The 26,304-nt window shown below is 34.7% G+C and overlaps 1 protein-coding gene across 4 annotated transcripts in view; it reads right to left on the bottom strand.

Annotated features, from left to right (window-relative positions):
* The window catches only part of EIF2AK4 (eukaryotic translation initiation factor 2 alpha kinase 4), a 44,778-nt gene that overhangs the window by 652 nt on the left and 17,822 nt on the right, over positions 1 to 26,304 (bottom strand). For all 4 annotated transcript variants that reach the window (XM_026095756.2, XM_064512448.1, XM_026095755.2 and 1 more), the window contains 26 exons: positions 25,835 to 25,904; positions 24,665 to 24,748; positions 23,272 to 23,394; positions 22,673 to 22,777; positions 22,381 to 22,438; positions 20,633 to 20,712; positions 19,825 to 19,926; positions 19,167 to 19,217; positions 17,827 to 18,063; positions 17,156 to 17,231; positions 15,365 to 15,486; positions 14,228 to 14,277; positions 13,964 to 14,132; positions 13,455 to 13,571; positions 12,644 to 12,709; positions 11,921 to 12,091; positions 11,206 to 11,340; positions 10,974 to 11,081; positions 10,075 to 10,203; positions 8,609 to 8,695; positions 7,286 to 7,398; positions 5,572 to 5,630; positions 4,343 to 4,440; positions 3,040 to 3,111; positions 2,497 to 2,541; positions 1,112 to 1,236 (listed from right to left, as the gene is read on the bottom strand). In XM_026095756.2, the coding sequence (XP_025951541.1) occupies positions 1,112 to 1,236; positions 2,497 to 2,541; positions 3,040 to 3,111; positions 4,343 to 4,440; positions 5,572 to 5,630; positions 7,286 to 7,398; positions 8,609 to 8,695; positions 10,075 to 10,203; positions 10,974 to 11,081; positions 11,206 to 11,340; positions 11,921 to 12,091; positions 12,644 to 12,709; positions 13,455 to 13,571; positions 13,964 to 14,132; positions 14,228 to 14,277; positions 15,365 to 15,486; positions 17,156 to 17,231; positions 17,827 to 18,063; positions 19,167 to 19,217; positions 19,825 to 19,926; positions 20,633 to 20,712; positions 22,381 to 22,438; positions 22,673 to 22,777; positions 23,272 to 23,394; positions 24,665 to 24,748; positions 25,835 to 25,904 (2,652 nt within the window). The remainder of the gene's footprint in view (positions 1 to 1,111; positions 1,237 to 2,496; positions 2,542 to 3,039; positions 3,112 to 4,342; positions 4,441 to 5,571; positions 5,631 to 7,285; positions 7,399 to 8,608; positions 8,696 to 10,074; positions 10,204 to 10,973; positions 11,082 to 11,205; positions 11,341 to 11,920; positions 12,092 to 12,643; positions 12,710 to 13,454; positions 13,572 to 13,963; positions 14,133 to 14,227; positions 14,278 to 15,364; positions 15,487 to 17,155; positions 17,232 to 17,826; positions 18,064 to 19,166; positions 19,218 to 19,824; positions 19,927 to 20,632; positions 20,713 to 22,380; positions 22,439 to 22,672; positions 22,778 to 23,271; positions 23,395 to 24,664; positions 24,749 to 25,834; positions 25,905 to 26,304) is intronic.

Below are 26,304 nucleotides of genomic sequence, written 5' to 3'. Positions count from 1 at the left end.
AGTGGTAACTTTAGTTTTGACTCTCCCTGCAATTTTTCCCTTTGTTCTCTTTCCATTTATCTAGCCCATTCAGCTTTTATTCAGTGATCTGCAGGCTATGGCTAAGCAATGTTTTGCGTTGGAGCATGAAACAGGAAAGGAAAACTTCATCAGAGATGGCATAACATTCTCACGCAGCATATTTTAGTAGGTAGCAATTCGAGTCTCTTGCTCACAGCCCTGCAAGCTACAGAAAAAAGTATTTTGATATTTAGTTGCCTTAGTAAACATTAAACATGAAGCAATTCTGTTGAATGCTCTTTTAAGAGGAAAGAATCAAAGTCAATTTTTAGTCTTATTTAAAAGTTATTAAGTAGTACTTTCAAACTGAACAGCTGCTTAAGAAAATGTAGCATAAATGAAACTCATCATCGGATATAAATATCAAGTCTCATTTAACTGTCCTAATACATACAAGTTTAAAACTTTTTGAGGCTTAAAACTGGATATGCCTAGACGAGACTGTTTCAGCCTCGCCAGAATCAGACAAGGAGGTTAAGAGTTCAATGCAACTGGTTTTTTACACTTAGAAACAGGTTTTACTGTATGTGCAGGAAGAGCATGCAGTGTATTCACTTAAAGCTGGGCAGTCTATCAACTGTGCCAGATTCCATAGCCTCCCCTCAAATCAGAAGGAACTAAAGGTGCTCAAGTTTTGAAAGTCAAGCTGAGTCAGTCCTGTGAGAAAACAGAATTATCATCTGGCAGTAGTACACACAAGTGTATACTGTAGGACACATTAATGTATACCGCATACTACTGTTTGCTGTTCAGTTTTATGAACAAAGCAGCAAATTAGGTAATAGAATACATTTCAAAATTTCTTGAAAAGATTTAGAAAAAGGACAAATTTAGACTAGTATGTACCATAAATGAGGACTGAATGATCAGGTAACTCTGCCTCTTCTTTCATGGTAGGGGAAAATAGTACTTAAAGACACATTTCTTTACTCCCCTCACCCAGGGGGAAGGGGAAAGGGCAAGACAAATTAAGAGCCATTCATTTAGTGAAGTTCAAATGCAGAAATAATTGGGATATTTTTACATATCTATAATAGCTTAACAAATTTACCTCTTTTCCATTTTGATACTGTAAATTTCATCACAAATTGCTTGTAGATATGAGGATCTCTGTTTTGGCCATCGTGACATCAGTTGTCTCACAGTAGCATCAAAGGTTTGTCTATCTCCATCAAACTAAGGAAAAGAATTCGACAAGGAACACTGATACAGTATTATATTCTCTTCTGAAATAAATATTTTCAGAAGGATTCACTCTTCTGAACATTGTGTAATGTCAATGCCCCTAACTTAAACAGTCTATCAGAAATACAGGTTGTTCTAAACAAAATTCATATAAACACTTGCAATTTGGGTTTTTTTTAGAAAATATATTAAGAATGAGACTTCAATGATCTTAACACAGTTTAGAAAAAACAAGGAAGCATGTTAGAACTTTAGTATGACAGTCAGAAGTGAATTATCATGCAAGATGGCCACATTGATTGCGTGCATGTTCCCTTTTTTGAAGTAAAATGTGATAAACTGTCTTCACCATTTGGATAGACTGAATCAACTAAGTATTTTGAAAATATTTTATAATATTTCAGTGAGGTCTGATTACCAGCCCAGCACTGCTTCAGAGCAGTTGACATAAAACATGAATGTGAGTACCAGATCCACTTCCAGACCAGATGTCATTCTTGAGAGTTTTTTGGAAGAGTCTATCTCTCTAACGAGAATGTCTGACTTTAAAGCCATTGCTCTTACTGGAGAAAGAAAAAGAACTCTTTTGGTTTTCTTCTAATTAAGAGGTTTCTGAGCTGTTAAAGTGGTCAATAGTACTCATACAGCCTCCATTTACCTTGGCCTCACTAAGAGAAGGCTCAGCTACTGTACTCAATTGCCTCTGTATTTTGGCTACTTAAAATAGCAAGTCTGCTTAGCTCAAAGCTCAGAGAATAACATCTACTTGTTTGTTTAGGTCCCAAGAACTTTTTTACAGAGAGGATTTTTGTTGGACACCCAAATTTGGATTAAAGAGGGGATAAAATTAGAGTTATATTTTACCATGTAATCTAAGTATCTTCATTAACAGGTCCAAAAGAGCCTTTGCTTAACTTCCATAGTAAAGCTTACTGGTTTCTGAAAAGGTTTCAGAAACTCGTTTCTGACTTAATTTCAGTTAACTGCTCTTAGGGGAAACCTCAAGCTTTGGATTAAGACCTCCTGATGGTGTCTGTGCATTTGGCAAAATGATTTTTCTAGCCTCTTCAAAGCACTTTTTTAGCCAAAGGGCTTGAAAGTTTTAAAAGCCAATTCAAACTCCTGGGGGGCATGGGGGAGGGGGGCGCTATGGGTGAATTTTATATTCAACTCCATTAGGGACAAAACTTAAAATCTGTTGTTCACTTAGGGTTTCAATTAGAGTTTCAAAGACAATACATAACTGCTTACCTCTAATGATAAGAAGTGTATCACAGTTTCTTTTGGCAGATCTACCTGCAAAAATAACATAAAAGAATCAAATATTTAACAGTTCTTATTCCTGTTGTCAATTTTCCAACTTGAGATTATCCATATATGAGGGAGTCAGAAATTCTGATTTCCACAGCAGAACCCATACTGACAGAACTGGGAATCTGCCACAGTTTTAAGCATTTTAAACAAACTGGTCATGAAAGATTTCTTAGGGAAAGCTACAAATAGGCAAACATGTTTGTTGCTTGAAAAGCATGTACTGTTTTAAAGTCCTTTGTGACATGCTCAGCAAAGCAAAGCATTTTGTTCTGTGCACCTGTCCAATACCCACAATATGAAATACTTTTCAAGCACTAAACAAACATGATGCAGGTCTTTACTTTAGCCAGAAGTTTCTTCTGGTTGCATTTGCTATTTCTAAAGCGAGACTAATGGAAGTAACTTGTTCCCAAACAGCAACTGTATCACCCAGTTCAATTAAGGATTTGAAATTAATGCATGCTTCTGCAAAATACTTACTGCTAAAATCTCAATCATCTCACTCGTTTTCTGTTGCAGGCAGGAAATGAATGTCTGAAGTCTTGTTTGTATCTGCCAACAAAAGATGGGCAAAGGTAAAATGCATACTGCTTCTGTGACACAGGTTCAGAATACTTGTTTTCTGTGTTATAGACTATGAGAACAGAAGATGCTGCTTTTAACGGAAGATGTAGAACTTGATCTTGTTTAAAATAAAATTCACATTTAACATAATTTTCAGTAACAAATCCACAATAATCCTTGATAAATTGACAGCAAGGAGAGTGTGGCTGAACCACCCTTGCAGGAATGGGAAAGACTTGATAATACTGGTACCATACCAAAGCAGATAGTCAGAACTGCATGTTATGTTGTGAATTCTTGCATATGAAGATCAAAACTGCATTTCTATTTATGGGCATTAGATTACTTTTCAGAGGAATGTGATACACTGGATGTGCTGAATTGTCTCTAGCTAAAGGAGGATGACTGATTTGAAGGCAGTAGCAAAGTATGTGTCTCATGCTTCATAATGCTTTTTTCAGAGCAAACTATAATCCTGCAAACATAGCATTTTACAGAAATGGTTGCAGCCTTCCATAAGAATGGGCTTTAGTATCTTAGAAAGATGCTTGGAAAAAACTTAATAGCAAGTCTGCTTAGCTCAAAGCTCAGAGAATAACATCTACTTGTTTGTTTAGGTCCCAAGAACTTTTTGCAGAGGGGATTTTTGTTGGACACCCAAATTTGGATTAAAGAGGGGATAAAATTAGGGTTATGTTTTACCATGTGATCTAAATATCTTGAAGCCAATAACCTAAATGAGCAATTTCTGACATTTGTTTTAGCATCATTTTGCCTTTTCTACAATACTATTATTTTTTCTTTAATCTGTTTTTTCTTAGGCCTTTATGTTGAGGCAACATAATGAAATGCATATGAAGTAAGTTTTACAAACATGTTGCATACGAAAACTAGGCTAAACTTGCAACTTTAACATGCTTGAACATTTACAAGAAGTAGGAAATTCCAGAACCATTGTTCCTATTACAGTGAGATTTCTAATATACATGTATAATGATAGCTGTGCCACAGCAATGTTACAGATAATCCCCAAGGTCCTAAACATTAAAAAAGTTTTCATGACCTTTAACCCTCTGTGTTATTCCCAGTCTCTTTTATGAATAAAGAATAAACAGAATGTAAACAAGTAATTTAGGTGCTACAGAAAATGTGAATTCCAACATTCTTTAACTTCTAAGGAATAATTCTTAATACTTATTCAATTTGTGCATATGTGTACCTGAATTTCTTGACGACGCCTGGCACTGGCAGATAATTTTTCAGGAGCTATAACACTAACATTAGGCACTATAAGAGTTCCATGTGAGTCAAACGCACCTAAAATGCACACATACAGTTTTAGAATACATTCTGTGTTTATACAAAAAAGTAACAAGAAACAGAAAATTCACAAATATTAAGGAACTAAGAACTATATAGCATAGGGTCCAAAGGTCAGTAAAGAAACAAAGTAAGTCAAGTAGATAGGATAGGGGAACATGTGCAGGTAGATTCCCAAATGCTAATTTATGACTCTAAAAGACTGATGTAAAATACCAATTTTTTTATTGTTACCAGTGTTCCCTGAAATTACCACAAGGTTCCAAATGGAACAGAATTCTACAGAGGAATGTAGTATATCTAATACCAAAAAGAAAGGCTATTAAAAGAATGAGGCTATGATTAATGTTCAGTCCAATAGTAGATTCAAAATAAAAAAAGAACAGATTAGCAATTAAACCGTGACACTGCTTATTTTGAAATCCAAACTGTCACTTCAGTTAATCGCAGAAAAACTAAGTGTGGCAACCTCTGCTCCACTGTTATGAAAGAAAAAGATTAGTTTTTCTTAAACCAAAAACCAGAAAACACTATGCCCTATACTGGCATTTATTACAATACTAAAGAAAATTATCAAAAACCCCAAACTTTATTTTATGCACATAGCAAGTATGTAAGATTTTTTTATATATGCAAAATTCTGTTATCAGACTAAGGAGTGCAAATCTCTAGCTAGATATGTAAAGGTATTCTCACTTGAAGAAAAAGTATCTTAGCAGAACACTAGTTCAAAGTGCATGAGTCTCAAGACTCACAATCAGAAATCATACCATTTTTCATCAAGATGACATTTAACTTCTCACCTAAACGTGTTCACGTTTTGTTTGTTTTTTTTTCCCCTCCCTCCCAAATCACTGCAGCAATGAATGCTTGTATGGACAATGTTCTATCTGTTGGTCTGAGCAATTATACTTTGTTAGTTTGGAGAAAATTTCAGTTTTAGATTGCTCAGGACAACATTTGACATCAGGAGGAAGTGTCTCTAACCAGATATACTGCTGGAAAACATTTTATTCCTCTGACTTTGGCAACAGATTTAAAATTATGATCCAACAAGTATTTCTTACAAACAGTATTTCAACAGAGACAGAAATCAATGCGTATGTTCTATAACTAGAGATCAAATACCTGAAATATTAGCAAATGATCCTTTTTGATTTTGTACTGAGGGATTATCTGAGATTTCTCTAAAAATAAACAAGAAAGACAGGGAAACAAATTTATATAATGAAAGAATACTGCAATAACTCTGGATCCAGATTATCATACAAGTATACTTATTTTACTCCAACAGTTGAAGAAATTTATGGAGATTCCCAGCACTTATCTGCAGATTAAATTTTCTATTCTGGAGCAGGTAGGGAAGTGTACAAAATAACTGCATTATAAAATCTCATCTAGCATGCCCAGCATACTACACAAATAATCCAGTGCTAATAGTCCAGCAATCCTTAAGCTTCCCATGGATACAAAAAATTCTTGTGCTCCCTGTTCTCCAACAATGATTTCGATCCTATAAAGTATTATAAGCAATGTTCTCTCTGAATTAGGAATTTAATCTATAACTTTTTACAGGTTTCTGTGAGATAACACTAAAGTATCAAAGTAATATTTATAACGTCTCACAAATTAAAAGGAGCTTTCAATTATTAGCTTGAATCCTTTTACTTTCTAAATTCAGGATTTGTTAACAAAGAAATTTGCCAGTTTTAGTACAATCATATTATTGCATTTCTCTGTTTAGTATCATCAAATATAGGCTTTTCTGTATTCTGTTCTCAGCACCTATAAATAAGATTTTTTAGACACTCTGCTTTTCTTTAATTGCCTTTACTAGATCCTGTAGATCTGTCACAGAACACATAAGAATCATGTTAGCTGCAAAGTTAAATGCTCATAAAGACTGGCAGAGACCAGATTAAAGATAATGAAGAGGTGGGTAGCAGGAGATGTCGTTTCCCTGCAATTAAGCACAAACTATTGAGATTTAAGCATGTCTTAGCTTTGAAGACTTCTTTTATTATAAAGCCTATTCAGAAATATGGATAGCAAATCTGTTAGTTTCTTAATTCTTGTTTGTGTGACTAAAGCATGTCTGTTGCTGCTGCCATGGTGTGCATATTTAGGTGCGCATATGTACACATGCACACACATTATATAAACATACATACATGTGTGTATTATTATATATTTACAAAGAGGTGTGTGTGTATAACAATTCTACTGCGTGTGCACACAGGTGTAGCTGTAGCCTTTCCTGTGATTTCTGTACTAATTTCTACAGGTCACATTACATAGTAATTTTAACAAAGATATGCTGATGAGGTGTTGCATCCCAGGTCTTTGCCAGGTGTTACTTTCACTTGTGCCAGTCAGGCCATACAGTTGTGCTACAATCACACCTTCATTTTTACTGCATTAGCTCTGCCTCAGAATGAAAGAGAATTGCTGCTTTGATTCTTTGATTACTGCATGGTATATGAATGTAACAAAGATTTCCAGGCAGCCTAAAAGTACGTACAGTACTAGTGTTCAAGTAGTGTTTGAACTGGCAACCTGAGTGCAACTCTAGTTGAACACATGGCTTTTAATTTCTGAAGTCCTGAGGATGTTAGAGGTTATTTTGATTGCTAGGGAAATCAATCGCTTAATCTCAGGGAAAACAGCAATTCTATAACCAAGCCCTTTGCTTTCTTTTCTCTGCAAAAGCAATTCGGCAAAGATCTTATCCTTTATGGAATGAAATCAAAGTTTCAGTGAGCATTTCTTAAAATTATTTAATTAAAAAGCATGCAATCACTTGTGATTTTTACTGTTCATGTTCACTTGTTATGTTACTTACCTACTACATCTTTCATCACAGATTTTAGTTTTCAGTTTCTGGACCAGGTGATCTACTAAGTCAGATTCTAAAATCCTTTTCTCCGTCTGTCTTTCCTTCTCAAAGGATTTCACCTATGATGTATTTCAGTGATTCTTAGATTGCTGATTCTTAAAACTGCACGTGAATAAACGTCTCAAATTTAAACAAAAATAAACTGGATTAATCACCCATTAAAGGTGAAGCAGTCAAAGGGAAGAAACTATCGTCATTATCGTCAATAAACCACTGCCAATTAAATCTTTGATCTAATTAGATTTTTTTTTGCAACCAATTTCCTCTGCATTCCCAAAGCTTGAACTTGCTTGGCTACTTGTGTTTAATATATAGTAATTAATTTTGAAGAGAATGGTTTAAAGGTGCAAACACCATGTTAATAAAAGCATATATGGATTTGAGCTTTTTTTTTTAGTTAAGGAATTATTCTGGAATTGTGCTTGGCTTTCAGTTTGCCACAGTTACATTCAGACATTCAAACAATTTATCTGCTCCACCTTTACCAGGAAAAGATTAATCAGTCACAATGCCATTTAACTCATTATCATGCTCTTTGTTGTTTTTGCTCTGACAAAGCCATATTAAAAACAAACAAACAAACAAAAATGCTCTGTAAGAGTCTCATGGAAGGTATAGGTACATCTCATCCTCATTATCAAAATCTACTTGTTCATACCGTTATTGGACAGTTATTTGTTGTCTCTGTTACAATGAGAAAGAGCATGAATAACAAGTAAGTGAAAAATATTTTAGTCACACAGACTGGCTAGATGACATGGCTGTGCCAGATCCTCTCAAATGATTACATTCTTTCATTAAATGAATACAGATCTTTTTCATAATGATACAGAATCAAGGAGATTTTAGAACAGTTCACTTCTTTTTTAGATTTACAATTTAGTTATATTTGTTTTATAACTGTAGAAAGCTGTCAACTGGAAAGAAGGCTGAGTCAATTAATTCATTTCATGGTTTCAAAGAAATCTGAGAAAATGGAAAACTTCCTCCACATAAAGACACACTGATAACTCAAAGTGAAGCAATGTTTGCACATTTTATGACTTTTTCTCCTAGTTAAGGAGGTTGGTGAGTAACAGTGTAATGGAGAGAGAAGAAGCAGACTTTTTCAGGAGAATTTTCTACTACTTAGCAACTGAAACTGAACTTACCCGAATTCCATCTACTTGAATTTCTTATACCAAGTGTAATCTTTATGATCTTAAAAACTGCAGAACAACAGATTATAAATCTGAAACATGAACAAACATCTTCCTGGCCCATGCTTACCTTTACATGACTTCCTTCTTTATCAGACACAAGAGCCACATATGTAATCCCAGAGCATCTGCAATATTCCTGTAGTTCTTCCTGGGACTAAGACAAGATGGGGCAGGGAGAATGGAACAGAAGTTTGGCAGATTATAAAGTGATCACTTACATAACCAGGTCTCCTGTCCTCAGTTAAAATAACTTGATATGCAGTAGTCACACTGAGTATATAATCTTTTGAGTGAGGAATGTTTTATTAGCAAGTCCAGGAGGTGAAACTTCATTATGGATATATTTATCCACCTGATGCTCCTTAAAAATTGAAATCTAGCTAAGTCTACACTAGATAGACAGGATGTCCTGAGGTTAGCCCTGCAGTCGTAGTTCTCACACACATGTGCTAGCTGAATCCACTCTACAGGCAAGGCATGCTCTGCAGTACACCCACCGTCCTAGCTTCACAGCCTTCCTATGGGGGGCATTTTGGGATGCATTGCTGCTTCCTCCTTGCCTGCCTTTCAAGTGTCCTCCCAAAGGAAACTGAAACAATATTGGAAAAGTGAAATGCAGTGCAGTCTCCTTTTAGCATGGATGCAACTAGGGACCGGAATGAGGAACCATCTATTGAGCCCCACAGCATAGACTTAGTCTATATTGCATTCCAGCAGATTTAGAAGAAGATGCCAATTGCCTGTATTCTTTGAATCAAATAAGGTCTACAGAGATTCATTCTGTTAGGGTAACATTTTCATCTCACCTCCTTTCTACACTGTAGAAGTCTACATTTGAGCTAGACACTGTAAACTCTTTTCAGAGGCATGGGGTCAAAATGGCACTTTTAAGACACAACTTTAACTAACTTTACACATTATCTTCAGGGTGACGTGAGGTTCCAGAAGTGCTAGTTTCTCTCTACTAAGTGCAGGGTGTAGGCAACAGTAAAAATTTACAATGTAATGTCAATCAAACATTTACTACCCCAATGTCTACAACTCCAGTAACAACGCAGTCCTGCATGACTGGCACCTTGTCATGAAAGCTGACTCCAGCTGGGCTTCATGTAAATCTGAGCCTGACTTATGCCATCCTCAGTGCTGAACTTACGGCAGTGCTTGCTATACTGACTTGGCAGTGGGTTGCAGTGCAGCACTGGACAGAGGCAAAAACTACCCAAATCTTCATCCCTTAATAATTGCAAAAGGATGAAAACTCAGGGTGGTCATAGGTAAAGCATATGATCTGGAATAGAAGAACTGAAGCTGTGGAAAATACTATGCTGAAAGAGTACTAAAAAGTCAGCAAGCAACTGAGTGGCCCAAAACTGTCTCCTCTGCAGCACGTGACTCAGAATGGGTGATTCAGTGGTATTTCTTTTGTTAGTTACCAGCTGACATACTTAAAGCTGAACCAGAAAAATAATCTTCTGATAACTGTAACCACTATTAAAAGATACTTCAGTTAACATATGTAGATAGAAGCTGTACCTGGGACCAGTCATACATTATTTCAGCTGGGATTCCTGCAGTCCAGAGTTTCTGAACAATACTGATAGCTCTACCCATTGACATCTGACCAACACTTACAACCAGCAGGTCACATGAGCTGACAGAAACCTGAAGTAAAAGAACGAACAAGGGGGACAATATTAGCGACCAGAGCTCCTTTTTCCCAATATAAAGCAGTCAATGTAACAAAGGAGGATAAATATATTATTGTATTCCAAAGCGCATCGATCTGAAATAAAGGGTTAGATCCACCTCTTTTCAGAGCCACCATATTCCTAAGCATGTTTAAAAGTAATCATTTCGCTGAACCTTGCTCTGTGACAAATAAGGCATCTGTACAGCCTCAGCTGCAAAGTATCCTAGCCTTTCCTTTTGTTTCTTCCTGCCCTGCTTAGCAATGTTAATTTATTCTTATAAAGGAAAGTTTAAATAAAATACACATTCCACAGCAAAGTGGAATTGTGTGATGTGTACAGAGTAGTCTATTTTCTTAATCTCCCTTCCACCTCTAATCATTTTCTACAGGGGGGAGAAGTGGTATGGGCAAAGTAACACTTACTAGCTATACATCTAGCATGGTATTCTTCTGCCTGAAACAGGACATTTCTCTCAAACTATTCATTGTTTAAATTAAAGGGTAAAGACCTGAAAGTCCCTCTCTTCCCTGAATTCTTATTTTGTTAAAAAAATTCTGTGTAGAGAAACACAGAAGAAAACAGGTCATCTTAATGCTTGCTGTCTATTTCAGTTTAGCATTATCTTGCACATCTGAGCTTCTTATTTTTTCCCTTTCTGTGGCTACAAGTAGGTTACTGAAATGTCAGGACTAAAAAACAAAAACAAACAAACAAACAAAACAAAAACCACTGAAAACATACAGAATCCTCCATGCTCGAAACAGCAGCAGTTATTTTATCTATAGCTATGCTGACTCCAACAGCTGAAGGAATTGGTCCTACTGTCTGTGGTCCTCTAAATTGTGGTATCTGAAAACAAGACAAAAACACAAAACAAAACAAAAACCCCAACTATAGTTATCTTTGCAAAAATGTCAAGAAGTTTTTTTCTGTGTTTTATTTTTTTAGTTCATTAAAAGAGATGAATACATACCAGATGATCATATCTCCCCCCAGCAGCAAGAATTTCAGGCACAGTTCTTTGTCTTCTTTTGATGTATGCTATAAACTGAAAGATAATACCATTGTGCTGCTGTATTTTGTAAACCAGTCCCAGATTTATAGAAACCTGTAAAATATAAATGAATATGTGTCTTGTACCATTATCACTAGTAAATGTGATTCATTTCCTATTAGCACTATGCATTAAAAACACTGTTTTCACATAAAGAAGACATATAAAAACACTGACAACCCCAAAAACTTAAAATACAATTAAAAAAAAATCAGGAAAGAACAGTTTAAACTTAAAGCATCACAAGAGAACTACAGCATAAAACCCAAATAGCAAGCCTCAGGGAAGGGGTGTGAGTACGTAAAACCCTCAGTAATCATCAGCTTTTTCCATTTTTGAAAATATTTATAGGTTATTTCAAAATTTTTAAATCCTTTATGTTCTGGGTAATGCCTTCAATCCTGGATGAAAAGCTACTTATAACATTTAAATGAAAATTAAGCCAGAGAGTTATGACATGAAAAGGTCTTATTCTGAAAATGCATCTCAAAATCAATATCATTATTATCACTTGTCATCAAAACACATTTTGTTTTTTTTTCTATTCCAAAATATCAGTAATTTGTTTCCTTGCAAGTGACAAGATCTAGTCGTCTATAAATCAATTAATTTATCAGCAGAGTATTTTACAAACCTGAAGTTTTATTCCAAGTTGCTTTAACAGACCAATGATTTCCTCTAGATCCTTCATGCCATGCTTCAAGAGCTGAGTGACACCTGTTTTTTGTTTTATCATTGTGTTTAAAAATGGAAATACATTACTTGGCTCTCCCTTCTGCTCAATAAATCTGTAGAGTCGAGAAAGCTGAAAACAAAAATAAAATAAAAGCAAATATATACAGCACCACTCACAGTGCTCAAATAGGAAACATCTAAAAAATGAAAAATATGTGAGTTAGTGTGGGTGAAATATCTACCTTTTTCACTCCTGTTACCTAGCAGCCTGATTTTACTTAATAACTTGAGAAAAGGAATAGACAAGCAAAACTCTCATGTCCAGAAGTTAACTTCAACTCTCATTATACACATGAGCCAATATTGGAAAGACAATTATTTTAAATTTTCTCTAAGTTAGTTTTACTAAATATCACTGCACAATATTTCATTTACTCTTTAATTATTTGCAAAGTCTGAAAAACACATTTAAGAGAAGAGAGAAAATTGGAATGTAGCAATACTGACCGACAGAGAGAGCAGAAAACAAAGTCATACCACTTCCAAAGAGACTGATCTATTTTGGACAGCAGTTGCAATAGTTTATCTTATTTCCTGTGGCTGAGCAAATTTCAAAGCAAATAAAAGACTACTGATTTTTGCCAACTTACAGAGAAATTAACACTGAAATAAAATTACTTACACTACTTGATGAGAGAGAGAGATTACAGAATTTGGCTTCTACTTCTCTTTTAGTTAGCTTTTCAGTCTACAGCACAAGAAACAGATTCAAACACATATTTAGAACAACTGAGTTACAAACAAGAAAAAAAATTACTATTGCTGGGAAGAATTAAAACACAACAATTGTTGTATCTATGAACTGCAATAATACCATGAAAGAACAAAAATGATAAATAACCCTCATCTACTCATCTCTTAGTGAGGTCATATTTGTCTTGGTTACATCAACAACAACAGAAAAAAACAACTTTTCTTGAAAAGCACTTCTGAATATATGAATACAATGGAATAGTGAAATGCTTATGTAAATTAATAAAAAAATTAAAAAAATACAATTGAAGAGAATTAATAAAAGACGCATTTTGTTGAGATTTACACACTCCCTTATCATTCAAATGAAATCTATTTTCTCTGCTTATGAAGTGGAAAAGACCCACATAATGTTAAGAAACAGTTACACTAAATTTTCTATTTAAATAAAAACACTAAAATTTTAGTTTAATAGCCTACTAGTTCTTTAATTACACAAGTGAATAATTTTCTCATAAATGCACGTTTAAAAATTATCTTAAAACATCCCAATCCAGAAGTAACAGAAAAGTTATTAATATAAATTGTTGGCTTGAATTTATTCAGCCTTTAAGTATTTCAATACGTGTTCCTTGGTAAGCTGGCAATGCCCTATTACTCGTTTTTAAAGATATAATATAGAATAAGATATTTTACAGTGATTTTTTTTTTTTTTTACAGCTGAATAACTGATAACTTACCACAGCATCATACAGAATGATGTAGACTTGATTGAGTTTATCCTCTGGTATCCCACAGTGTAAAAGTATAGCTTTCAATAAGGCAGTATGGTTCAAGTAAATACTGTAATTTCTTTCCTAGCAAAGTATAAGAAAAAACAAATGTTTTACTAGCATTCTAATTTCTTAAAAAAACCAAAAAAACCCCAAAAACTTCTCCATTGCTCAAAACTAACTTCAGACCTCTCCCTCCATCACCACAACCCCTCTGTAACTAAAGAATAACAAGGTTTGCACCATTCTACAATACTCTGTGGTATCACTTGTCTAACAGAAGAGAGACATTATTTCAACAGCAGTATAAGTATTCAAACAGAAAATAGAAAATTCTGTGTTTTTCTGAGATTAATGGAACTATTCTTTTTAAACACATATGACAAAATATTTACTTAGATTAAAATCTTAGGATGAAAGAATAGTAAAAAATACTAAAAACTTTATTAACCAATGAGTGTGATTAGAGGATCTACCTGTAGCACTGGAAACTCTTGAATGATTTCTGAAATGGCATAAATTGTTTCTGCTACAGGCAAAAAGCTATTTCCAGAGGACGTAATAATGTCAAATGCACACTCTAGGAGTTCTTTGGGATGACAGCGGTCTAACTTCCGAGGTCTGAAAACTCGCTCTATACAGTATCTAAAGAAAACATCGAAGAATGAATTAGCATCTTAAATGTTCACTGTCATAAAGCATGGTATCTGTACAAAATGTCATCTCTTTATATCCCTTACCTTTTCAAGTTTGATATGTTATTTCTAGCTACATATCTTGCAAAGGGAATCTAAAAAAAAGAAAAAAATACAAAAAAATGGTTGAAACATAACATTCATTCTGACTATGCTGTGAAACTGGAAATGAGTTACTACTAAGGGGTTAACACTTCTACTCTCACATGTGTAATAATGCCTTAAAATGTTTGCCATAGCCAAGTAAGATTAACTGTCTTTGGTCCAAGTCTTTAATAATAGTAAAAACATTTTCCTATGTGAAGAAGTTGGAGAGGGACACAAATAACTGTCTTCATTATCCTGATGCATGGAAAATGCATCACAAACTAAGGCTACTAGAATGTATTAGCAGGTATTCTGCTGTTCACATAAAGATATAAAGGAATATGTGTTTAAGTCTTTGGCAACACATTTTCCAAAACTGGTAATTCCAACAGAAAGCTCAATATCATATGTTCTGCACAAATCCTGAACTGGGGATCATACCATATAGTTTGAGGTTATGAATGCAAAGGAAAGATGAGTCATGCTGACCTTAAGTTAGTGCAATGGAATAAAAAAAGTCAGGTTCTTTAACTGTCAATAACAAACAAAAAAATAAAACTTTAAGCACTTAGGTGTTAAATTAGGTACAAGTTAATTAACTACACTAACATTGCATATAATTGGGCAGTAACTATAGCGGAATCACAGACAGAGTGTAACTTCAACTGTGCATACAGCAATCCCTCTCCAGAGCAGCCCTACAGCATGGTTCTTAAGAGCATCTGTTAGCAGAGAGGAACACAAAACCAGACAGACTATTACGCATGTTCTCTACAAAGGCATATAAAGAAGAAAGGAATATTGGAATTTTCAGTCATGGGAAAAGTCCTTTTTCTCATACATGTGTACGAAAAAAAAATAGTAGCAGTGACATCTACAACATTTATAACATGACACCTTTTTCTTCCTTATGAGATCAGGACTCCAGCTACCAAGAACAGGACGACAGGACTAAGGACACTGAAAGATCCACTGCTTCCGCAGTCAAAATAAGTAGAAGCCTAAACCAAATTCTTGACTGGTGAATCAAAAGCATCAACAAACAACACAGAATTCTCCAAACCCAGCTTTGCCTGCAGAGAGGCTACTACTTACTCTGAGGTCATAAGGAAGCATAACCAGCATCCCACTGTGATCCATGAAATATGAAGCTTCATTATGTTCATACAGTTTTTTGTTTCTAGGCATTAGCAGCGGAGTATGCAGCTTGATAGCTCCTACACAAAGATGGTAAAATACTATTACCTCCCATTTCAGAAGTAGTATCTGCTTTTTATAAGCTCATAAACAACCTGATAATCTTAACCAATACACATTATTCTGAATGTCTTTAAATGGTGGAGGAAAGCCTATTGAGGAAAGCCATCAAACAAACTTTGATGTTTCATCTTGCACACTTCTTGGCAGCCACAGGAAGCCTTCAAAGAAACAGAGGAGACTTGCAAATTCCACAGTATGGCAGAATCTTGAACTTGCCCTCCCTATTTAAACACCATTTTTCACAAAGGCACGCATAAGGAACAAATGAGAAACTGAGACACCCGGAGTACTATTTTGGTCTAGAGGCACTGCTACGGAGAACATCTATCATTCCAGCACCATGAAAGACCAAGTTCACTGGATCTCATGTCTCAAAAGGTACTATAAGTGTTTATGGTTCACTTTAAAACCTCTCAAATTTACCATTTGTTTTCTGACAAAAGTAGTATTTGCTGAATTTTACTACCATCTGTCAGTATGAATACAATCTTCATTAGAGCCTTATTATAAAAAATAGTATCACCAATTATTGAAAAAAATATTTTCCTGTTTTAAATTCTCTACTGATCCCCAAAAAGCTATTTTATTGTAGAAGCTTTACCAATGTCTTCAACTGGGTTTCAACATTTTTTTCAGCATTTAAAAGACAGGAAAAAAAGCCCCCCAAATAAGGAACTGCTAATCCCAATCATTACAGGTAACAGATACTATTTAATGAGAAAAAGAAATTCCACAAAACCCCAGTCTTTTTCCAAAATGTTTCAATCTCTTCTAAACTGCAGACTGACAAATGTTTTCCAAAGTTTGACAAGCTTTAAATAGAGAGAGGAAAAAAAAGTAGCTTCTTCTTGTTTGGTTTTGTATTTCCCAGTTTCTCATTCCTTTGTACTGCCAAATTCTGATTATGCTTAATCAGATTATGATATATTAGGAAACCTGCCCATTTCTATTTTAAATTTTTTTTGCAGAAAATAATTTAATAAACCACTATAAAGCAATGTGATTTAAAACATTTCAAATGGGTCAATAGGTGAATAAATTTTCTTCTGTTCTTAAAAACTAATTTTAAGCAAATACTATTACTAATGATTAGATAAAGTAATGGAAAGAAAAACCATCACAGACTATTAAACATCCTGACATGAGCTATGGCTCAGGAAGTTCCTGAACAGCAAATCATTGTTAAGAGCAGAATCAATGAAACCACCACTACACAATTCCTGTCTTTTTTTACTCCCTTAGGCCACCACATTCTGGCTACAGTCACAGAAGTTACTGTGCTAGATAGATGTCTGGTCTCTCACTGTAGAGCTGTCCTTACATTCACATCTGAATTTAATGTAGCATTTCCTACAGGCTAATCAGAACAACCAAATACATTCAAAAGACATCATATTAAGCTTTTCACTGTTCTTTCTACGGAGAATTTAAATCATTCAGATTTGAAGTTGACAGCTATTACTAAGAAGCCAAAATAACAGCAAAACACAATTTTAAACCTTGAATGATATGCAACTGTTGTTCGACATACTTTGCAACTCACATGATAATAGTAAAACCAGTCCATTCTCTTCAATTCATTCAACCATGAAAAAAGAAATGAACAACTTTTGTAAAGAAACCCACCGTGTCTTTTAAAAATCCGGCTGACAATCTCACATACATGCTGCTGTATCTTGGCTGCCCAAATAGAAAAACTACCCTGAAACCATCACAAATAAAAAGTACATATGTAATTCATATGCCATGAACATTCTATGTGATACAGGTAATAAACATTCTGCTGTCTTCTCCCACTATCATAAGTTGTAATGCTCTCAAAATAAATAATAATTACAGTTATACAAAGCATTATTGTATTATGCTACCTTGTATTTTTTACATTTAGAAAGTTTTAATAGTTTAGAAATAGAGAAAGGTTATTTTAATTGCCACCATTAAAAGGGCAGAAACTAGTCAAAGCCAAAACATTATGCTAGCAATCAGATGCAAGTACTGCACCATTAATTTGATAGAGACTAAGAGTAGAAAAGTAATCAATCATGTGTATACAAGTTCGGAGCTTTTGCTGCTACAGTCAAACATTGCTTATTTCTTCACTGAAGAATGAATGTAAGGTTGAAATGGGAAATGGGTATTCAAGTGCACATAGTCCAGATTTGTGAATTTAAATGGAAACTGATTTGTAAGATTAATCTTAGAGGTAGAGCAATTATAGAAAACATGACTGGAGTTTACTCACAAACATTTTTCAAAATCCAAAACAGGAAAAAAAAATCTCCTAAACACCTACAAACCTTCAGCATATCACTGTCATAGGTATAGTCTATAGCTGGAGATATGCGCTGTGAAAATATCTGACTCATCATAGTCCGGTAGGCCTTTCCATCCACGTTGGCTAAGGTATGGTGGAGTACTTCATGAAGTTCAGACTCTTCCATTTGTGGTGGTGGAAGATGTTCACTTTTTAACAGCTCCACAGCAGTTGGTCGTGCAGCAGGATCATGGTTCAAGAGCCATGTAATAACCAATCTCTACAAGTTAAATCAAAATTTTATAGGTTTTTTTTAATGCCAGCAGGATTTACAACAACATTCCTAGTCACATTACAGTCACAAAATTATGAGACTACAGAAAAACAAAGAAAGCAGGATTTGTATCTCTGGGGATGGTATTCTTATTACATATCTTTTATTGTGATATTATCTGAATAAAAATTACTAAAACATAGAAATTACTAGAAATTTATTCATCTAGCCAAGTATCTTGGGGTGAGATAAAATACGTCGTGTCTTTCTGTTGCTCTGTTACTCTAGATCTGCCATTTCTTTATTAACAAAGAGAAGAGAAGACAACCACGTGCATAACAACACAGATCTATGAGTTATATATATTAAAGAAGTGGGAATTTTCCTGGCTGAAGAAAGTTCCATTTGACAAGTATTCAAGCATGCATTAGATATATTTTGGTAAACTGTACAAGATGGAAACATTTTATGATACTAAAAAGAACCAGATTGCTGTTCCACAGGCAAAACATACGAAAAAGCTGATGTTAATGGTCAACAAGAGAGTCCGCTTGTGTAAGAAAAACATTTCTCTAGATGGTCCAGAAGAGATTATACTGTTCTATATCACTTCATTCCTGAGCCATGGAAATATGACTCAATAAAATGAGATTAAAAAAAAAATTCAAATCCACTGAATTCTGGCTGTCCCAATTGCCAGAATACCTCTTGGCAGCTGTTTCCAAACTCAGAGTAGTCATTTTAACTCGCATACACTCTTTCTGTTCTGTGACACAGACCACTTCCAAAAGATTAAAGCAAGAGCTAAATAACATAGTTGCAATTTATCTGACCTGAGAGTCAAAAGTTACCCTTAGAACTTAAAAGGAATGCCAGTGAACTTTGTATTTCAGTATGGCTCTGCTCATGGAACTTTGTGGGTAAGTACATTTCAGTGGCAACTTTACTTACTTTACTCTTTTGAGCTTTCAGGGTTTTTTTAAGCTTTGTTCTAATGTCACGTAATAGTAACTTGGCAGAGATTACTGACTTAAAATTAAGTGGGGAAAAATGATAATTAACATTTCTTGACAAGGAATACCTAATAGTTAAATTGTCTTCAAAATTACCTGCTTTGCATGCTTGACTTCATCAAAGTCTTCTGGAAATACAATAGTGGGCTATAAAAGAAGAAATGCATTTCAATTAGAACAGACAGTCCAACTTGTGCAGGCTAGTCTTATTTTTAAGTCCTACATTTTTAATCAGTTAGACTAGACATTTTTACTGCCCACAGGAAAAACAAAACCCACACGGCAAATTTATTTTGAAGAGCTAACAGCAAGAAATGTCGCTGAAATGCTTTTATGAAGTTTTGTAAAATTAAGTAAGAAACAACCAATACTCAAAGACATTTACCAAGTACAAATATAGTCTACCGACTCATTCCTGATCAAGACCCACAGGGTGTGAACTCAGGTGTACTAAGCCCACGATCTCTTTATCTAAAGTTTACTCCACTATTGTTCTACACTATAAAAGTTACACTTCACTGATACTGAGGCAAGCAATGACTGGTGGTAGTATCATTAGGAAATACACAATGCATTAAGGGGATGTCACTAGCAGCTCTAATTTTATTCTTCCTCTTTTATTACATAATTTACAAACTTTTTTTTTTGAAGTTCTTCCTATGGAAACATTTTTGCTAAGTTTTGCATACTTCTCCTGCTCTTAATAAACTGTTTGACACACACAATCACACAATCACTCTCTCTGCATACTTACTAGTCTTAGTTGACTAAGAATAAAGATTCTTTCCGATGCAGTACTCATGGGATGGTAAGACATTTCGAAGAATATTATCCCCAGACTGAAAAGGTCCACTTTCTAAGGAAGAAAAAATGGAAACCTAAATGCAATACCTGTGAATCTTCTGCCAGAAGATGACAGCTGAAAAGAATAATGCTTTGGTTAAATTTAACAATATATTAAAGCCTGAGAGGTTGTGTTTTTTTTTAGTAATTTTTCTTAAATGACACAATCCATTAAGGACTGATAACCTTCAATGCCTTCCATCCTGCAGCACTGCCATGAAATAAAACACTCCATTTCACTTTGAAAACATTCTTGCTTGGAAATTCATCTTGTCTCTGCACATAAACAGAATTCTCTTTAAGGAGAAAATGTACCCCTACTCCCAAATCCCCCAGTATCAGACTGGCAATGCAGGAGAGCAATATATACTTCTGATGATGACATTTCACCTTAAGTCCTCAACAGACTGGAAGATTTCCACTCTATTCTTTTATAAAGGTCCTCTGTGATTATCTACTCTCAGCACCAACAGGCTTGCACTTTGCCATGGTCACAGCACAAGCAGATAAACTGTCTTGCCTACATCCTTCTACCCTCAGTATCCTCTTAAAGGGATATTTCTCATTCCCTTGCTCATCTCAGAAGTCAAACCACATTCCTGCTCTACTCTGAATTCATCTTTTTTGAGCGTAAATTCATCTTTTTTGAGCTACAACTTGAGTTGTAGCTGGTTTCCTAGACTCCATACTGCCTTTTTATTAAGTTTACTTAATCATACCTGATTATATGTAGATTTAGTGTTTCCTTGGACCTCTGGACTGACATAGAGTGCAGTACCAACCATTCCTGTCAAACTACCTAAACGCAAGGAACGAGTGTTAGTTTCAAGAAAATAGCAGAGAAACAGCATCAAAGTCAGGAAAACTCGGTATCTTTTGCCCTCATTTCTTCCAGGTGGTAATGCAGTCCTTAGTGAGATATACCCAGGTAATTCCTCAACAGTTCAATGAACAGACAGTTCTTACTTTTGTATGTCAAGTATCTGCTTCTATAATTTTACAGAATTTTAGTCAATCAGCACGCAATGACACTAGATTTCAATTCCACTACACTCACCTTAAGACATACAATATATTATCATTTTTCTCAAAACACAACCAAGAAACGAAAAGCCCTGAAGTCTTGAAATTGTCCTGTACAGACAAGAGAACAGAAGTGCAGGCAGAAGAGCCACAAAGAGATCCTCTACATCTCACCATGGGAAAAGCACTCATCTGTGGCAGAAAGCTAACAGTAGAAGCAAATTCATTTTTAGGTATAACTATCAAGACAGCCAGATTATATGCAGTATCTCCCCCAAGAAACTGTTTTCTCTTCAGTGAAATAGGAGTGCTGATACCACATCCTCCCAGGAAAAAAAAAGAGGGGGGGGGGAAAAAGGGGGTGGGGGAAAAAAAAGGGGGGGTGGGGGAAAAAGAAAGGGGGGTGGGGGAAAGAGGGGGGGGAAAGAGGGGGGGGAAAGAGGAAAAAAAGGGAAAAAAGGGAAAAAAGGGAAAAAGGAAAAAAGGAAAAAAGGAAAAAAGGAAAAAAGGAAAAAAGGAAAAAAGGAAAAAAGGAAAAAAGGAAAAAAGGAAAAAGAAGGAAAAAAAAGGAAAAAAAAGGAAAAAAAGGAAAAAAGGAAAAAAAGGAAAAAAGGAAAAAAAGGAAAAAAGGAAAAAAAGGAAAAAAGGAAAAAAGGAAAAAAGGAAAAAAGGAAAAAGGAAAAAGGAAAAAGGAAAAAGGAAAAAGGAAAAAGGAAAAAAAGGAAAAAGGAAAAAAAGGAAAAAGGAAAAAAAGGAAAAAGGAAAAGGAAAAAAAGGAAAAAGGAAAAAAAGGAAAAAGGAAAAAAAGGAAAAAGGAAAAAAAGGAAAAAGGAAAAAAAGGAAAAAGGAAAAAAAGGAAAAAGGAAAAAAAGGAAAAAGGAAAAAAGGAAAAAGGAAAAAAAGGAAAAAGGAAAAAAAGGAAAAAGGAAAAAAGGAAAAAGGAAAAAGGAAAAAAGGAAAAAGGAAAAAAAGGAAAAAGGAAAAAAAGGAAAAAGGAAAAAAAGGAAAAAGGAAAAAAAGGAAAAAGGAAAAAAAGGAAAAAGGAAAAAAAGGAAAAAGGAAAAAAGGAAAAAGGAAAAAAAGGAAAAAGGAAAAAAAGGAAAAAGGAAAAAAGGAAAAAGGAAAAAAGGAAAAAGGAAAAAAAGGAAAAAGGAAAAAAAGGAAAAAGGAAAAAAAGGAAAAAGGAAAAAGGAAAAAAGGAAAAAGGAAAAAAAGGAAAAAGGAAAAAAAGGAAAAAGGAAAAAAAGGAAAAAGGAAAAAAGGAAAAAGGAAAAAAAGGAAAAAGGAAAAAAAGGAAAAAGGAAAAAAAGGAAAAAGAGAACCTCAGGGAATCAACTTTTTATTTTCAAAGATGAATGGAAATTTTCTCTTTAATAGAGTACACAAGATTGTCAGACATAAGACTGCTTAAGATCAGTTAGAACAAGCTTCTATATATACTAACCTGATAGGTCAGACTTAGCACAATTATCTGAGTGATTTTCTTCTTGTTTAGAGACAGCCTGAAATCAGAAAAAAACAGGATTATTTTTTAAATGGCACTTGAAAAGTTTCTGTTGGCTTTTCTTGCTGTTTTGGTTAGCAATACAAGGTTTAATTCTAGAACCTTAGGAATAAAAAAAATATTTATGGCATTCACAATATAAAGTCTGAGAAACATTTTCTTTTATTTTAATCTTTCATGTTATTACAACACCAAATTTGAATTTTTTTCATTCACTTTTAGATGTACTTACTGCATTTGCTAGATGATCTGTGGCTAAACCAAAATCACCAATTTTCACATGATCATCAGAATCTAAAAAAATATTCACAGGTTTCAAGTCTCTGTGGATCATTCCCTGTTACAGTAGGGGGAAGAAAAAAAAAGACCCATAGAATCCGAGGCACAATAAACACAATGCAAAATAAAACTCTCTTTATAACAGACTGAAAAACTGTATTAGATACTTTACTGTTATTTTATATGCAGTGGAAAGCTACTGCATTAAGTCACTGATGATTAGCTTTAAAAGCAAGACTGTAGTTTGTAGCCCAGAAGCTAGAAAGAGTTTTTCATGGTAAAAAAATACCTAACACAACGTTTTTTAAGCTAGGCAAATTTTTGCAACAGAAGGGAAAAATCTAAAGTGATTCCTTATCAAATTCAAATTCACGATATTATATTCTAAAACTCTGTAACAGATTTATAATGGAAAAGGTAAGGAACAAACCTTGCTTATATATATAGTTATGTAATCAAATACTCGAAAACGAGCAGAACAAGAAGAAACCCGTACAGAAGAAGGAATGACATCTACACTATGGACAGATCATAATTGTCATATTTACTAACCTTTTCATGAATATAAGCCAACCCATCTAAAATTTCTCGGAAAAGCCTCCAAAGCCGACTAGTGTCTTCATATAAACCTTGGTCAATAGTATCCCTTAACGTGCTCTTTTCACAATACTCCATCTTCAATTGTGCATGGAGGGGGACAGAGTGGAAAAAAAAGCAGTAAAAAAAAAAAAAAAAAAAAAGGACTGTTAGAAACTTATACATGTGAGCACATTAATGCTTGGTTCATTTAATACATGGCTCAGGAGCAACTAATATCACCAAAACATTCAGTTGTCTGGAATGTTCTGAGCGATGTGTTTTAGCTAAAAAGAAAAGCATGTACTCACTCATGGGTATTACAGTCATTCCAGAAAATGGGGTATTGGCTTATGAAGCGGTATATTCTCCAACATCAATGTTAAAAACAAGATGAAACCAGTCTAGGCATAATGTATGTTTAAACCAGCTTTTAAAGCATTTCTGGCTTTATTTTACTTGGCCTCTTAACAGCTTCTATTATGGATATGCTTAACACATGCAAACAAGCTTATTATGATCTAGCTCCACCTAGTCACATCTTCCTTCCAGACTTTGTAAAGCACTAAGCACTTTATAAAAAATTTCACATCACCACAGAACAGGTAGATGTGCTAGTATACTTCTCCCAGAAATAGTCCAACTCCCAAAAGAATGAAGATGGTCTAAGTACTAAAGCCTGAAATTTTAAACCTTCAGGAATTTTGGTTTATGCCTATTGCTAGGGCTGTATGATAGCACTATAATTTCCTGTATTTCTTGTTAAAAAAAGACATACACAATACAGTGTCTTTGAAAAGAACGTGGACGTTTTCACATCTATGAAATGTGACTGCACCTCTGGAAATGAACAGAGTACATTTCAACCTCTCATTGGAAATTAATTTCATAACCAAACTCAAGAACACTAGCTACAGTGTAAATGGGCACGGGGGTACTCTTAGCAAAGAACAGGCACAATACAAAAAGATAGGAAGCAGAAAAATACATTGCATTCAACAGCACTGGAAATCATTGCTTATGTTCAACTGCCGTAATAAAGTTGGGTTTTTCAGGTTCAGTGGTCTGGAAGCCAGGGACTCAAGAAGGTGTGTTTGTTCGTTCTAAGGTTAGCCAGGGGTTGCCAAATTTGTACGCCCACGAGGGTGTACAACCCGAGAGCCGCAGCATCTTCCTTCCTCTCAGGAAGGATACAGACCATCACCAGCAACGCCTTCCAAAAAACTATTCTATTGCAAAAAGAACACTGAACTTCATTCTCATTTTGCACTTTTTAAAATGTCATTACTCTTCTCATCAAAAAAAGCAATTAATCTCTGCAGGATGGAAAAAAGAGCACTGTTTTCTCTGAAATTACTAGCAGCCTAACCTGAATATATAGATAATGCACTGTCTGAATCACTGGTGGCTTGTCTTCTTCTCCATGGCTACTCTTTTCATTGCATTCTTCATCCTTTATCACAGTGAAAGTAACAGAACAGTTAGCTAAAGGAAGCAGTCCAAGGTTTTTTTATGCATACTATTATTTTTTAATGTCTGCAACACATTCATGTGAACTCACCTTCTATGGCTGCCTTTTAATAACAGTAAAGCAATATACTGACATTTTGGTAACATCATTCCTTCTAGGTCTGCTATAAAAACAGACATGATCCAATTCTCACTTCCAAAGTAATAATAAATAACAATTTGCTAACTAGACACAGGAAAAAAGAATACTGCAGAAGCTCTGAATGACATCTAAATCTCAGAGTGTATCCCATAAAAAAAAATGGGGGGGGGGAATAAAATATATACAACCTACTTTACTGTAAAGTAATAATGCAAAAAAAATTCAACTGAGATATAGTACATAAATCCTTCCTCTTCCTCTCCAGCAAAACATACTGCCCTGGATTTTGTTTCTGCCATCTTATCAAATTAGATATTGAAAGCTTTGTCATGCCAACATACATTTCAACAGAAAAGAGATCAAGCATTAAGATGAGCATCTTAAAAATCATCAGGACTGGCAATGATAGATCCTATATGCTGTAGAAAACTGCATCAGCTTTCCAATGATACAGCGCACTGACTTTTCTCAGCAAGCAGTGTGATATAAAAATCTTAAGAACAACTAAAAGCCACACATTATTTCGACTTCTCTTCTCTTTTTGACTGCTGACAGCATGTATTGTTGCTACTTTGAGAAAGTGGCCTTCAGCCTTCAGATGATGTAAGACAATCTACATGGTAAACTGGTAAGTCATGTACATCCTGAAGTCTTAAACTTACAAGAACCAGAGCCATGACGATAAAACGGGATTCACATTTAGCTCAATAAACACCATAAAAAATAGAGTCCAGATTAGCTGTATCAGACTCTTTAATTTTATGGCATTCAGTTCATCCAGTGGCATGACATTTGCTCTGATGGAACATAGCCCTAAATGGTTTTATACTTGCACCAAAAAGTCAAACAAAACCTCCGAAATAAAACAGTCTTGATAAACAAGCAGGTCGTTATCTTCACATTTTCAACAGCCTTAACTTTACTTACTGGAAGATGACCTTTACTGTTTTCATCTTCGTTATCAAAAATTATTTCGCTTTCGGAATCCATGGTTGGCCTGTTTAAAAAGAAAAAAAACCCAAAGTTTTGGTATTCCTTAAATAAATATTACCAGGAAATATTAACAGGGAAACCTGAAGACGATTTGCTGAAAAAAAGAAAATCTAAGCTTCTGTTCAAGACTTTTACACGTAAAAAAAAAAAAAAAAAAAAAAAAACCAACAAAAAACCCTATCCTGTTCGCAAAGCTAAACAAAGCTTTTCCTCTGACAGCTCTGGTTCTCAAAGAGAAAACATACTTGCAGCAGTATAATTCAACTTCTGTATTCAATAAGCAAAATCTAGATATTTACTACAATCCAGGGCTTAAAAAACACTGCAAGCAGAAGAACCATCCCATAACAAAGGCAGATATGAAATATGTTAATAAAAAAATCGAAACAAAGAAAAGCAAGGTA

This window comes from Dromaius novaehollandiae, chromosome 5, assembly GCF_036370855.1.
Source record: "Dromaius novaehollandiae isolate bDroNov1 chromosome 5, bDroNov1.hap1, whole genome shotgun sequence".
Lineage (NCBI taxonomy): Eukaryota > Metazoa > Chordata > Aves > Casuariiformes > Dromaiidae > Dromaius > Dromaius novaehollandiae.
Note: the sequence above shows the minus strand (reverse complement) of the source record. Positions and strands in the feature narration are given on the sequence as shown.